The sequence below is a fragment of the Ranitomeya imitator genome, chromosome 6 (genome assembly GCF_032444005.1).
Source record: "Ranitomeya imitator isolate aRanImi1 chromosome 6, aRanImi1.pri, whole genome shotgun sequence".
Taxonomy (NCBI): Eukaryota; Metazoa; Chordata; class Amphibia; order Anura; family Dendrobatidae; genus Ranitomeya; species Ranitomeya imitator.
The window spans coordinates 469,856,873-469,873,433 of NC_091287.1; the positions used below are offsets into that span (position 1 = coordinate 469,856,873).

The following is a 16,561-nucleotide window of genomic DNA, read 5'->3' on the forward strand; positions in this document are numbered from 1 at the left end:
AAGCAATTTTTTTAAAAGTTTCTGGCGGTGTCCACCGAGGCAGATGCCATGGTTAAGATGCGCCAACGGAACATGCCTCTAAATTAATATGGCGCATCCTACTCCAGCATGGCCCTTTATTAAGGTTGACATATACGCCAGCCTTAACGAATCAGGCCCTGTGTGTCTTGGCTAACTAGTCTGAGGCAGGTTCCTGGTCAGCTTCTTCCCAACCTCGCTCGAGTTGACTGACAGGTTTCTACCTATGTGTCTACTTCGGAAAAAACTGTCAGTCAAACAGATCGGGGTGTGAAGATGTACCAAGTATGAAACTGTGTAACTAAGGAATAAAAAATGACCAAACGACTTGTATCTTTCATAGTATAATAAAAAGAAAAACAAACACTGGTCACAAATATTCCCATCACGCACAGTATAACAAGGAAATAGAACAGAAAAGCAAAACATGTCCGTACTACATAGAATATATATTTATTGAATGAGAATCTCTATATTACAGCACTCCGAGCAGCACAGCATCGGCCTCTAGCAGGGTGGTATCTGTGTAAGCCCCTAAGAATCTTGAGGTCATCTCCAGATCGTTCAGTCTCAGGCGCACTCTGGTCCCTTTCTGGTATTTTCTAAAAAAGGGAAGAAAGGAAAGATATTTAAAAATAGTTACATCCCCTGGGAATACTTATACTCCAGTTAAAATAAAAGTATTAATATTAGATTAAAAAAAAAGAGAAAAAAAATTGGAAGTGCCATAAAAATACCACATTGTTTTATGTCGCACAATATAATCATGGTCCAACAAGTATTTTATGTTGAATTTGAGCTAGACTGTAAAGATCTGATATGCAGCACTTTCCCTGGAAGCCGCCGTGAAGAACACAAAGATGTCATTGTGGAGCCTTAAGGTGCTGTGAAGGTTGTGTTGACTGTTCTTAGCTCTCGTGCATGGCGCGGCCATAGATGTTAAGGTGAAGAATAGTTATTTATTATCCGATAAACTTCGCCTGGGGCAGGTGTTCATTACGGATATTTGTACTTATATTTGGGCTCTGTTGTAACAAGCTTCTCGTTTCTCTGCACAATTCAGAGGCTTCAAGTCAACTTAATTCTACTTGCACCATCTCTACTGTAAAGATGTAGAGGACTTCCCACCACGGACATCCAATTCTTTTTATTTTGCACTATATCTCTGTAGGGTTCGTTTGCTAGTTATTCATTAATTACTATGTGAATTGAGAAGTTCAGTAGAAACAATTTGGCTTTCTCATTGACAACACTTAAAATGGAAATAATCACAACCCACAAGAAGATCTTCTAAATGTGATGTACAAAGAAGTATCGGTACAATTTGCATTTTATTCATTCAAGGTTGGCATACAAAGAGACAATTTTAATAAATTCCTTCCCAAAGTGCTCCCCAACCCTAAGCAACCAGTTGTAATCTGTAGGAAGCCCGGGAAAAAATGCTGTAACTTCCCTGCAGCACCACCGCAGGGGAAAGGTAGCATTACACAGGTCCTACTGAAATCAATGAGCTGTCTGAGTAATGCGGGACAGGACAGGTCCTCCAAAGTAAGATAGTCTTTGTAACAGCTCTGCTAAAGGGAACTTTGGTGCTCTAGACACCAAGGAAGCGACAGATGTAGCCAGGAATATTAGAATGTGCTCTGGACTCCGGGGATTGACGTAGTGCCTACCTAATTCATGTCTTATGTGAATGAATGAACGGACATCACCTCAATTTCTTCTACACTTCTGTTCAGGGAAAAACTGTATATCGACAAAGTGACCAGTGCAAGTAAGAATCACATGTTGAGAGTTAAAACCCAAAACTTCTCTAGGAGACCAATGGAAAGACTGGAAGGTTTCATGAAGATACGTTCAGAGAGGACATTTCTTCTGACATACTTCAGCCTTTCATCTCTTTACTCAACTCTAAAATATTTTCCTTAAAAATTCACTGATCAAACCGGCGGTTTTTCTGCAGAGCACAATTCAGGAACACGAGCGTCAATTATGTTCACATCTCCCATCAGAACGTACATTTTACCCGGATTTGATCAAAGTGCTGCTTAGCGCGCTCCCTTTTGATCCACAAACAAGGAATAACATGCAATAGAGTGTACATTAAGGGATTATTCAACACCCCCGAGTTATACAGCACTTATACGTTAATCTTACAGAAAGCGAGCATTTTGCTTTGAAAACATAAATAAAATGAACTTTTCATCCTGCCCCCTGTCATACAGTTATATGAGATATATATGCAAGTTAACAGGAATTTGCAGTTCTCCATGTGCCTTTTTTTGTGTCTTGGCGAGAAAAATCGCACTGAGATCGGCAATGCCAGGCTGGACAAAACATTGCGTTCTGATAGTTTTACAAGTTCAAACGTTTTAGAAAACATTGACAAATAATCTGCCTTGTTTCTAGACGCATACATTTGGAAAAGAGGCAAATTACTTTGTTAATGCATTTATGCTAGTAAGCTGCAAAAGTCTTGTCCGCAACCAGGGCTGTGGAGTTGGCAAGCCTAACCTCCGACTCCTCAATTTCCATGACACCGACTCCACAACTCAGACTCCACAGCCCTGTCCGCAACTACACAGTAACTTTTAAAGGTATTTAGTAAGATCAACCCTCCTAAGCCATCTATAGGAGCATGCAGGACATAGAAAGCTGAATAAAATGATACCTTGATATCTGTGATCTGACATGTTATTCCAAAGATATCCACGTTTTTCTTAATATTAACTGTTAAGATCTATGGGCCGGATATAGATCTCCCGGAGAATCTGCCTCTAGGGCTTAATTCGGCTAATTGATGGACTCCTGGGAGTCAAACACTCATAAATTAAAGTGTTTGTCGGAGAAGCAAACAGGGAGGTGTGACCGCTGTTGACAAACCCCAACTGTAGGGGATCACCACCGTGGCTACTGATTGGCTGCAGGAGCCACATGTTTCTATGATAAGAAGTCTGATTAGGACTGGGCAGTAGTGATGAGCCAGTGTACTCATTGCTTGGGTTTTCCTGAGCACGCTCGGGTGACCTTCGAGTATTTATGACTGCTCGGAGATTTAGTTTTCATCATGGCAGATGAATGATTTACAGCTACAAGCCAGGCTGAGTACATGTGGGGGTTGCCTGGTTGCTAGGGAATCCCCACATGTAATCAAGCAGGCTAGTAGCTGTAAATCATTCAACTGCTGCGATAAAAACAATCTCCGAGCAGTCAAATACTCGGAGGTCACCTGAGCGTGCTCGGGAAAACCCGAGCAACGAGTACACTCACTCATCGCTACTGGGCAGCGTAGGACCAGAAACACTAGAGGACTGGTCAGGCGAGTATTGCTTTTTTTTTTTTTTAAACCAATCTAAGCATATTGTCAGTAAAATTTACTCCCAAGATAACCCCTCTAAATATTATAAGGTTGTAACAAAGAAATGTTCATTAATATGGAAATTGTCAATATTCCCCCACACCCACTACAGAAGTACCTTTATAGAAATCACTGGTGGGCAGCCAAATAGCTCACCTAGGTCTGCACAAGTGGCTGAGGGTTACCCCGTAGCTGTTATTCCCTGTTATGGCTGCAAAACATTGTGCACAGCTTGTTCTATGGAGGTATTATACAGGCACGCAACCCAAAGTATTCTTGGCTTGAAAGCCCTCGAGAATAATCCATGGTGGATGATGTGTTTAGACAACACTGCCAGAAGATATCATCAAAATGAGTATCTGTATGAGGAGACACATTAGCGATAGGGATATCGAATTACCAAAGTGTATAATCTGTGTGCGTAAATAATGAACCTTTACGGTCTACTGTTTGGAGGCGTGAAAAAGGCCCTGTAGAAGGATTTGCAGGTGTCTGGAGCTTTGTGTAAACAGGTTTCACGGACCAAACCTTAAAATCTGGTACACAATCCTAAATTATACAGTTCCTACAGCGGAGCCGTAAAACACTGTAATAAACACTGGTCTGACTGGCGGAATCATGGTCATAATGGTGGGCCCTCAGCTACTAATGCTGGTCTCCTATTCCCACCTCCACTAAACAAAACAGAATACTAGACAGCCTTACAGGCCGAAACCGTATAAATCTACTGGTGGAAGGAAGTAGGTTAGAATAATCAGACTATGACCCCTTTAACACCATCCTAGGTTGGACGAGAAGCTGGGAGGTTGAAGTCACTGAACCTCAAAAAATGTATATTCTAATGTCTACACTGATCAGACTGCAGCAAAATATTTTGAAAGGGCAGGGAATGTAATAAACTAATAAAAAAGTCCTATAGTCACCATCTGTGAGCACAGTCACATCACTCCAGTGGTCCCTACTACCAGATAGTTTGGAAGGAAAGACTGGAGACCCCGGCAGCGGCCTGTGATTGGATGCAACTGTCGGGGAACTGGAATGGCACCTTGTGGGTGGGCTTTGGATGGTTTTCTGTTCCAATCACCTGACTGCAGCAGTCAATCACAGGTTTCTGAAAAGGGCTCAAGCAGTTCCTCCTTCAGTACCAACTCAAAGACTACAGCCTATACTGGAGAAATATTTCCACATACAGTCAATATCAAATTACGATCAAACTTTTTTTTTTAATTCAAAGGCTTATTTTTTGGGTCTACTTGTTTCGAGGTACATTTCAATACAAAATGTTAGAAAAAAAGGCCTATAGCTTAAAAACTGAAGACACATTGCTGGGATATGCCATTTCTTAATGATTAGTAAGGGTCCAAGTTCTGAAATCCTAAGATCCTAAGGTTTTTCCCAGAGCAGTGGTTCCTCAACCAATTGGCAGCGCAGGGGATGGCAGCATGGCCACACACAAGCCAATAGGGCTGGCGGCTGCTTCTTTAGCAGTTGGGTCACAAATTTGCAGGGTAAAATGTAAATTTGCAGGGTAAGGTACCTTCACACTGAACGATATCGCTAGCGATCCGTGACGTTGCAGCGTCCTGGATAGCGATATAGTTGTGTTTGACAGGCAGCAGCGATCAGGATACTGCTGTGCCATCGTTGGTCGGAGCAGAAAGTCCAGAACTTTATTTCGTCGCTGGATCTCCCGCAGACATCGCTGAATCGGCGTGTGTGTCGCCGATTCAGCAATGTCTTCACTGGTAACCAGGGTAAACATCGGGTTACTAAGCGCAGGGCCGCGCTTAGTAACCCGATGTTTACCCTGGTTACCAGCGTAAACGTAAACAAAAAAAAAAACACTACATACTTACATTTCGGTGTCTGTCCCCCAGCGCTGTGCTTCTCTGCACTGTGTAAGTGCCGGCCGGAAAGCAGAGCACAGCGGTGACGTCACCGCTGTGCTTTCCGGCTGGCGCTCACAGTCAGTGCAGAGAAGCACAGCGCTGGGGGACAGACACCGGAATGTAAGTATGTAGTGTTTTTTTTTACGTTTACGCTGGTAACCAGGGTAAACATCGGGTTACTAAGCGCGGCCCTGCGCTTAGTAACCTGATGTTTACCCTGGTTACCAGGGGACTTCGCATAGTTGGTCGCTGGAGAGCTGTCTGTGTGACACCTCTCCAGCGACCACACAGCGACGCTGCAGCGATCGGCATCGTTGTCTAGATCACCGGGGGTCCTAAAATCAGATTGTTATTTGTCTTGTTTCTATATAGTAAACAAAAAAAAAAAACTTCAGATCTGATGAAAGTGACCATTTTTCTCCCTTATTTTATTCTCACCGCTCTGGAATAATCCATTTTTTAATTTAAAAAAAAACCCCAATCAGTTCCAAAGATATGGTCAATTTTGCTTAGTGCCATTTGTTCTTTTCGAAGGCGGCATAAAGACCATATGATTACCACCAAAAAAAAGCCCATTCCTCTAAAACCATATGGCGGATTAAAAAAAAAAAAAAAAAAAGTAACAAAAAACAGAATACTCAGGGAAACAGAGGGAATAAAATAAGGGGAAAAACTGTCCACTTTTGATTTGGTGACGAGTCCACTTTAAACCATATTTGTGGCTTTACATTCGAGACAGAACAGGAAAAAAAAGGCACAAAAAGCATAAAAAAACCCCCTCAAACATAACTAAATACACAGTAAGCTGAAAATATCTTCATTAGAGCAGAACATTCAACTTCATCCAACAATTTCCTAAAAACAGACGAATCCGGATTTTGCGCCCATCCCCCCTTTTCTTCCCTATCTGTTGTAATAGCAGCTAAGTTATGAACAATGGCGGTGAAAGTTGTTGTGCCGCCTCGCTGTGCCGCCTCGCTGTGCCTGCAGGGGAGCTTATTTTCAATGAAAAGAACAGGCAATTACGTGGCGATACCAGTGTCACAAGCTCTAACTGCTGCTCCTTGTAATTTGAACACAATCTCCCAGATACTTTAATCACGTCTAATCCAATTTATTAAAGACATTCTTAAACAGCCCTGTCGCACCTGCATAGAGAGAGATCCCGAAAATCGCCAGCTTGAAAGGCATCTGACATGTCTGTCAGGTAATGTGGAGCATAAACACGGCCCTGTGTGACAGATGTTCCCTGCAGCTAAAACATTGGCGGACGGGAGATCAATGGAGAAAGGTAGCGGGAAGCGGAAATGTAGCTGCCGCTTACACAGACTCCCACGGCAATGGTTCAGAAGGAAGCACAAATGATAGGTTGCTGTAGGCATACAGGTAATCATACATAAACCTATTATTACACCCTGGCACCAAGGCTCTAATCCATAACACTGCTTTCAGAGGTGGATGCTTCAAAGTCGGAGATGGTTTTTGTTAATAGCCTCACGGTGCTCAACAACCAATAAACTTGATGTCCAGCTCCACTGATTCATCACACTCCTAGGAAGAGAAGACAGATTCGACATTTCAGGGAGAACTCAACCAATAAGCAGAGGGTAAAATATAGATTCTTAAACAACCTGTAAATCTCTGTATACAAGTACTACAACTTCTAAATAGAAGAGTGTAATACATCGTATGTCACCACCTATAGAAGGTAAGAAAGGAATATATTGTAAGCTGCCAGAATGGGAAGGAGACTGATTCTAAATCTAGAATCAGCCTTCATTAGAACATTTTAAGGGAAGCCCCAAGCTGGACACATTAATTTGAATTAGCTATTACTAGCCCCTTAGGACTTTTGTAAAATGAAGATTCATGGGATATCCCACTTGCCGGAATCAACTCCTTAGCATTGAACATACTGACACTGCAGAAGCTGAGAGAACACACACTGTCTGTGCATACCAATGCACTCTCCTCCTCTCCTGTCTGCAGCAGTAATACTACTGTGTAATCCTGTGTGCAGCGAGAGGCCACTGTAGACAGGAAAAAGGGATCAGAGAGAGCCAGTCCTGACACGATCTGCTCTTGACTCCTTCTTTCTCAGTGTGCACGGGGCTGAGGAATCAAATCAGGCAGCAATATAAAATCGACCGTTGTCAATCAACTTAAAGCGAACTTGTCAGCAGGATTCTGGTAAGTAAAATACAGACATTGTGAATGATATGCCCGTGCTTTGTGGGGCCGGACTGTAGGCAGAGTTGTGTCTTCCTGCTCTAAGAGAAACTAAGAAAAGACCTGTCCACAGGCCGCCCCAAGAACAAACAGCATGTCTTGTCTCTATGATGAGGAACGTGTTTGTGCTTTGGGGTGGTCTGTGGGAAGGTCTTTCCTTGGTTTCTCCCACCCCAGAGCATGAGCATCTCATTACCTGAAAACTAACATGGATTACACAAGAACCACAAGACTGATTTCCTCACTCCTGGTATCATTTTAATCAATTTAACAATGCCATCCTGACAATGCCTGTAGTTTACTTCACAAAATCCTGCTGACAGGTTCGCTTTAAGGGAAGGTGAGGAGGTACGTGCATTCAGACGCTTCCGTATATTATATAAAAAAAAATGTATTGAATATATAAACCAAAATAAGTAAAATCCATACTAAAAGTATAACTGGTTTAAATTGAGCTTTGCGGGATGTCAGACACCCTTTAAATAGGCATCTATGGCTCAAACAATTAAACAAGATTACAAGAAAATAACTTAAAAAGCACAAAATTTTAAACTGAACTATAAAAAACAGATAAGAAGGCCACACTGATCAATTTCTGCCCCCTGCAGATAGGGAATAACCTGTTTTCTTGGTAATAACCCCTTAAAACTCTTTACAGTTTAGGAAATTTTCAAGGTCCATTTATAAAACTTATTTTTTTTGTTTTATTTAAAACTTCTAACAAACCAATATTCCCACTGTCCATATCCCCCTACTGCTTACAGCCCAAACACTGGCCCACTTTCTTATTTGCCATTGTTTAGACTGAATGCAACACTTGAGACATTGCTACTCAGGGGAGCGGGCTGTTGCCAGAACAGCCATCTTACAGCACCTACAATGCTCATGATCTACTGGGCTAAAATAGCCAAGGTAGCCCATTAAAAAGCAATCCAAAGAGCATAAGCCATTGTATGTCTGAGCATGACTCCCTTTCTCACCATCTCCCAAGGTGGCTCCAGACTTTCCCACAGTATCGTGTTCCTGGCACAAACACACGCACGCAGCCAGCCAGCCTAGGTGATAATTCACTCTAACTTAAACCACTTTTTTCTTCTCTATCCTTTTTTTTTCAGAAATTCTCCAAACAAGGTATTATCTACATCTGAAATAGTGGCTGAAATTCTACCGCCTCTCCTGAGAAAAGAACAGGGAGGCTTATTGTGTCCCACAAAGGATTCTTGAGATATATTGACAGTGCAAGCAATCCATGGTCCTCTCGAGGGTGCAAAGGATTGTTAGCGAAGTTTTCTCACAGAAAACTAAAACGGAGGGAAAGTGGCGCATAGGAAACTTAGCTTGGCGACATACATACTATCAAAACAGACGGACACCTGACAACAACAACAGACTACAGATCGAGAACAAAGCTGGACTTTCATAGGTACTCAAAAGGAGAAATACAAACAAAACATGGCCTAGTGTGAGAAGATAGATGATGTACAGAATATGGAGTCCCGTATGGCCTAAACCCAAGAAGAACCATCTGCACTTGTCTGCCCAGACCACTCATGGTGCCACAACTTCTAAAGATCTCTTATTAGAGCAGGAACAGATTATACAACAATAAGAGAAATCCAGCACGGCAATTAGAAGGGTGGGAGAGGGTTCACCACTAGAGATTACCATAAAGATTTCAGGAGCCCAGTTTTGACCGCTTGTTCAATTCTTTGTTGCCCTGACTTTTCTTCTGAGGCCGGCATGATCGGCATATCATCTCCTAGGTCAAATCGTAGCTCCCTTGACCCCCAAAAATCATGACTTTGTGATGCACGTTATGACTAGAGATGAGCGAATTTGATCAGGTCCCTGCTTATTCAGCAAGCTATAGCACTTACCGAATAAGCTACAGCGAGAACCCGCATACATGGAGTGCGCCGGCTGATCAGCTGTTCGGCTCCGCAGCTGCATGTGTCGTGGCTGTCACAGTCACAACACACAGGCTCTCTATGCATGTGTTGTGATTGACACAGCCGCGACACATGCAGCTGCCGGCATCGGAGCAAGACGCTGTGAGGGAGCGCAGGGACGGTAAGTAGAATTGTTTTTTTTTTTTTTCTTAATTTTTTTTTTCTGCTGGGGACCATGCATACCAAGATAGGGATGAGGAACCATGCAACCAGGATAGGGATGAGGAGCCATGCAACCAGGATAGGGATGAGGAACCATGCAACCAGGATAGGGATGAGGAACCATGCATACCAGGGTAGTGATAAGGAGTAGTGATGAGCAAGTATACTTGTTGCTCGGGTTTTCCCGAGCACGCTAGGGTGGTCTCTGAGTATTTGTGACTGCTCGGAGATTTAGTTTCCTTGCCGCAGCTGCATGATTTGCGGCTACTACTTTTTAACATATTTATTAATGACCTTGTAGGGGGCATTCAGAGTAGAATTTCAATATTTGCAGATGACACTAAACTCTGCAGGGTAATCAATACAGAGGAGGACAATTTTATATTACAGGATGATTTATGTAAACTAGAGGCTTGGGCTGATAAATGGCAAATGAGCTTTAATGGGAATAAATGTAAGGTCATGCACTTGGGTAGAAGTAATAAGATGTATAATTATGTGCTTAATTCTAAAACTCTGGGCAAAACCGTCAATGAAAAAGACCTGGGTGTATGGGTGGATGACAAACTGATATTCAGTGGCCAGTGTCAGGCAGCTGCTACAAAGGCAAATAAAATAATGGGATGCATTAAAAGAGGCATAGATGCTCATGAGGAGAACATAATTTTACCTCTATACAAGTCACTAGTTCGACCACACTTAGAATACTGTGCACAGTTCTGGTCTCCGGTGTATAAGAAAGACATAGCTGAACTGGAGCGGGTGCAGAGAAGAGCGATCAAGGTTATTAGAGGACTGGGGGGTCTGCAATATCAAGATAGGTTATTACACTTGGGGCTATTAGTTTGGAAAAACGAAGACTAAGGGGTGATCTTATTTTAATGTATAAATATATGAGGGGACAGTACAAAGATCTTTCTGATGATCTTTTTAATCATAGACCTGAAACAGGGACAAGGGGGCATCCTCTACGTTTGGAGGAAAAAAGGTTTAAGCATAATAACAGACGCGGATTCTTTACTGTAAGAGCAGTGAGACTATGGAACTCTCTGCCGTATGATGTTGTAATGAGTGATTCATTACTTAAATTTAAGAGGGGACTGGATACCTTTCTGGAAAAGTATAATGTTACAGGGTATATACACTAGATTCCTTGATAGGGCGTTGATCCAGGGAACTAGTCTGATTGCCGTATGTGGAGTCGGGAAGGAATTTTTTTCCCCAATGTGGAGCTTACTCTTTGCCACATGGGTTTTTTTTTGCCTTCCTCTGGATCAACATGTTAGGGCATGTTAGGTTAGGCTATGGGTTGAACTAGATGGACTTAAAGTCTTCCTTTAACCTTAATAACTATGTAACTAGACAGCTTGAATACATGTGGGGATTCCCTAGCAACCAGGCAACCCCCACATGTACTCAGGCTCGCTAGCAGTCATAAATCATGCAGTTACGTCAACAAAAACGAAATCTCCGAGCAGTTATAAATACTTGGAGACCAATCGAGTGTGCTCGGGAAAACCCGGCAACGAGTACACTCGCTCATCACTAATAAGGAACCATGCATACGAGGATAGGGATGAGGAGCCATGCATACAAGGATGTGGACGAGGAACCATGCAGACCAGGATAGTGATAAAGAGCCATGCATACAAGAATAGTGATGAGGGGGACAATGGATACAAGGATAGCGATGAGGGGGACAATGCATACAAGGATAGCGATGAGGGGGACAATGCATACAAGGATAGCAATGAGGAGCCATGCATACAAGGATGTGGACGAGGAACCATGCAGACCAGGATAGTGATAAAGAGCCATGCATACAAGGATAGTGATGAGGGGGACAATGCATACAAGGATAGCGATGAGGGGGACAATGCATACAAGGATAGCAATGAGGAGCCATGCATACAAGGATGTGGACGAGGAACCATGCAGACCAGGATAGTGAAAGAGCCATGCATACAAGGATAGCGATGAGGGGGACAATGCATACCAGGATAGGGATGAGGGGACAATGCATACCAGGATAGCGATGAGGAGGACAAAGCATACCAGGATAGGGTTGAGGGGGCCATGCATAGCAGGATAGGGATGAGGGGGACAAAGCATTCCAGGATAGGGATGACGGGGACAAAGCAATCCAGCATAGGGATGAGGGGGACAATGCATACAAGGATAGCGATGAGGAGGCGATGCATACCAGGATAGGGATGAGGGGGCCCTGCATACAAGGATAGGGATGAGGAGGCCATGCTTACCAGGATAGGGATGATGGGCCATGCATACCAGGATAGGGATGAGGGGGGACAAAGCATTCCAGGATAGGGATGAGGGGGACAAAGCATACCAGGATAGGGATGAGCGGGACATGCATACCAGGATAGGGATGAGGAGGACAATGCATACCAGGATAGGGATGAGGGGGCCATGCATACCAGGATAGGGATGAGGGGACCATGCATACCAGGATAGGGTTGAGGGGGCCATGCATACCAGGATAGGGATGAGGGGGACAAAGCATTCCAGGATAGGGATGACGGGGACAAAGCATTCCAGCATAGGGATGAGGGGGACAATGCATACAAGGATAGCGATGAGGGGGACCATGCATACCAGGATAGGGATAAGGGGGCCCTGCATACAAGGATAGCGATGAGGAGGCGATGCATACCAGGATAGGGATGAGGGGGCCCTGAATACAAGGATAGGGATGAGGAGGCCATGCATACCAGGATAGGGATGATGGGCCATGCATACCAGGATAGGGATGAGGGGGGACAAAGCATTCCAGGATAGGGATGAGGGGGACAAAGCATACCAGGATAGGGATGAGGGGGCCATGCATACCGGGATAGGGATGAGCGGGACATGCATACCAGGATAGAGATGAGGAGGACAATGCATACCAGGATAGGGATGAGGGGGCCATGCATACCAGGATAGGGATGAGGGGACCATGCATACCAGGATAGGGATGAGGGGGCCATGCATACCAGGATAGGGATGAGGAGGACAATGCATACCAGGATAGGGATGAGGGGGCCCTGCATACCAGGATAGTGATGAGGGGGATAAAGCATTCCAGGATAGGGATGAGGGGGCCCTGCATATAAGGATAGCGATGAGGGGGACAATGCATACCAGGATAGGGATGAGGGGGACAATGCATACCAGGATAGGGATGAGGGGGACAATGCATACCAGGATAGGGATGAGGTGGCCATGCATACAAGGATAGGGATGAGGTGGCCATGCATACAAGGATAGGGATGAGGGGGACAAGAATTCCAGGATAGGGATGAAGGGGACAATGCATACCGGGATAAGGATGAGGGAGACAATGCATACCAGGATAGGGATGAGGGGGACAAGAATTCCAGGATAGGGATGAGGGGGACATGCTTATCAGGATAGGGATGAGGGGGACCATATATACCAGGATGGGCATGACAATGTATACCAGGCTTATACTCGAGTCAATAAGTTTTTCCAGTTTTGGGGGGTAAAATTAGGTGCCTCGGCTTATACAATTTTATTTCTATAGTGTCAACTCATTTAGCAGAACTTTAGAATTCAGAGGTGACAAGTACTGACAAAGAACAAATTACAGAGTAACACAATTCCACAGATACCAAAAGGAGCGAGGGCCCTGCTGCAAGCTTACAAATCTATGAGGAAATAGGGGAGACACTAAAAGTAAATAGTGAAAAGTGCTTGTAATGTATGGTTCAGCCATCAATATAATAAATAGGGTAAAATTGCAAGAACCGGTCACTAGCCAGTATCTGTACAGATACAAAGTGATAATAAGTGCATATAGGGTGTGTAAAATGATGCTACAAAGGACCAGATTTGGAGGACAAGTTTTGGAAGAGCAAAACAGGAATAGTTAGGTAAGTGAAGTGAGGCGATAAGCCAGTCTAAAGAAATGTGTTTTTAAGGCATGCTTACAACTGTGGGAATTAATCTAATTGTCCGAGGTGGTGCATTACAGAGAATTGGTGCAAGTCTTGGTGATGGAAGTAGCAGGCTCGGATTACTGAGGATGTTAGTCTTAGGCCAGGGTCACACCTGCGAGTGTGATGCGAAAAACTCACGCAAGTCTCTCGCATCAATACCCGTCACTGCCGCCGGCACTCGCACCATGCAGCCGCATACTCCGGTCCTGAGTGCCGATGGCAGTGTCTGGTATTGATGCGAGAGACTCACGTGAGTATCTCACATCACACTCACAAGTGTGACCCCGGCCTTATGTCATTAGCGGAACAGAGGGCCTGGGTAGGTTGTTAGACATAATGTATGGTCGTGCTGTTGGACAGAAATACAGTGGGTGAAAGTCTTGAACACGTCATCAATTTTCTAAATAAATACTTTTCTAAAGAAACTAATGACATTAAATTCTCACCAGATGTCGGTAACAAACCATCCAATCCACACAGGCAAAGAAATAAAGCCATAGATGTCCATAAATTAAGCTAAGTGTAATAATGAGAAATAACAGGAAAACATTTTGAACATGCTTACTGAAAATGTAATACTTTGTACAAAAGACATTGTTGGTGATGACAGCTTCAAGATGCCTCCTATATGGAGAAACTAGTCGCATGCATTGCTCAGGTAGGATTTTGGCCCATTCTTCCACTCAAACACTCTTCAAATCCTGAAGGTTCGGTGGGCTACTTCTATAAACTCTGAGCTTTAGCTCCTTCCATACATTTTCTATTGGATTCCGGTCAGATAATTGGATGGACGATAGCTTTATTTTCTCTCTCTCAAACCAATTGAGAGGGCTGTATGTTTGGGATCATTGTCTGAAATCTCTGGCTGCAAAGGTTTATCAACAATGTCTCAGTACATTTGTCCATTAATTCTTCCTTCAATATGAAGTTTACCAGTGCCATATACTGAAAAATGCTCCACCCCATAATGGTCCCACCTCCAAACTTCACTACTGATATGGTGTTTTGGGGGTGATATTCAGTGCCTTTTGGCCTCTAAACATTACGGCATATAAAGAGGTGTGAACCTGGCTGCTGCATACAGGATGGATTGGAGAGGGAAGAGTTTAGTAAGAAGGAGACCGATTAGTAGAGTTGCAGTAGTCCAGACAAGAATGAATCAGAACAGTTAGAGTTTTGGCAGAGCCAAAGGTAAGATAAGCTTACATTCTACAGATGTTTTTGAGGTGCAGGTGGCATGAGCAAGCGAGTGATCAGACGTAGGGAGTGAAGGAAGGGTCTGAGTCAAGTATAACCCCTAGAGACTGGGCCTACTGCTGGAGAGTTATGGTAGAACCACACACGGAAATGGCAATATTGGTCTTAGGTAGGTTAGTAGAAGAAGTGAAAACAACAAGGAGTTCAGACTTTGCCAGATTAAGCTTCAGATAGAGGGAGAACATGATGTTAGAGACAGTAGTCAGACAATCACTGGTATTTTGTAGTAATGCAGGGGTGATGTCAGGAGACTATGTGTATAGTTGGGTGTCATCAGCATAGAAATGGTACTGAAAACCAAATCTACTCATGGTTTGTTCAATAGGGGCAGTACAGCATATAGGGAAAAGAGGAGAGGGCCTAGGACTGAACCCCGAGGAACCCCGACAGTAAAGAGGAAGAGGAGCTAGAAAAACACATATTGAAGGAGCGTTCAGAAAGGAATGAGAACCAAGAGAGCAGCATCCTAGAGACTGATAGAGCAGAGCATAGTGAGGAAGAGCTGGCGATCCATAGTATTGAATGCTGCAGAGAGATCCAGGACAATCGGTAGGGAGTAGCAGCCATTAGATTTACCTATTGGTAAATCATTAGAGAATTTACCGTATATACTCATATATAAGCCGAGTTTTTCAGCAAATTTTTTTGTGCTGAAAACGCCCCCCTCGGCTTATACACGAGTAATGGTCCAGAAAGCCGGAGGGGGAGTGGGAGCAGCGGCAGGAGCTGGCGGATGTAACTGTGCAGCTGCTAAATAGAAATGAATATTCATTTCTCTAATAGCGCACAGTGACAGCTGCAGCCGCCGGCTTCCAGAAGACATCTTACTCATCCTCCTCCGCGCCGTTGCAGCATCTTGATTGTCCCGGCGCCTGCAGCTCTTCCTGTGCTGCGCGATGCCGTAGCACCACTCATTAAGGTAATGAATATGCACACATCTCCACTCCCATAGGTGTGGAGCACATTCATTACCTTAATGAGCGGTATCACGTGATTGCTCAGCACAGGAAGAGTTGCAGGCGCCGGGACCAACGAGATGCTGAGATGGCGCGGAGGAGGGCGAGTATGATGGGTTTTTGGGGAATAGGAAGCACGCATACCGGGACGGGGGGAGCCATGCATACAACGACGGGATCAGAGGGCAGCCATGCATACGACGGGACCGGGGAAGCCATGCATACAACGACGGGACGGGGAGGGGGGAGCCACGCATACCAGGACAGGACGGTGGGGAAGCCACGCATACAGGACAGGACGGGGGGAAGCCACGCATACCAGGACAGGACGGGGGAAGCCACGCATACCAGAACAGGACGGGGGAGCCACGCATAGCAGGATAGGACGGGGAGCCACGCATAGCAGGACAGGGATGAGGGGACAATGCAAACCCAGCTTACACTCAAGTCAATAAGATTACCCAGTTTTCCGTGGCAAAATTAGATGGGTCGGCTTATACGTTAGTAAGGGCAGTTTCAGTTACTTCATTATAAGGCAAAAGGTACAGAATAGAGAGGATACTAATAGTCACCAAATTAGGCTTATATAAATAGATGAATTTAAAAAAATCTTGGACACAAGGCATTATACATTGTTAATTCTCCATATTCTGATTCAAGCATCCTGGTCCACATCAAAGTATTACAAGCAATGCTAAGAAAAGAAGTTCATTGTGTGCCACACAAGCTTGGGATAGTTGGGTCATAAGTAGGATCAAGAAAAAAAATGCTTTCTTCAGTT

At 44.1% G+C, this 16,561-nt stretch overlaps 1 protein-coding gene across 1 annotated transcript in view; it reads right to left on the minus strand.

Annotated features, from left to right (window-relative positions):
- Window positions 1-455: 455 nt before the first annotated feature.
- Window positions 456-16,561, minus strand: part of MRPS28 (mitochondrial ribosomal protein S28) — a 121,261-nt gene continuing 105,155 nt past the window's right edge. Inside the window, exon 3 of the mRNA XM_069731520.1 lies at window positions 456-620. Coding sequence (XP_069587621.1) covers window positions 494-620 — 127 coding nt within the window. The 3' untranslated portion in view covers window positions 456-493. The remainder of the gene's footprint in view (window positions 621-16,561) is intronic.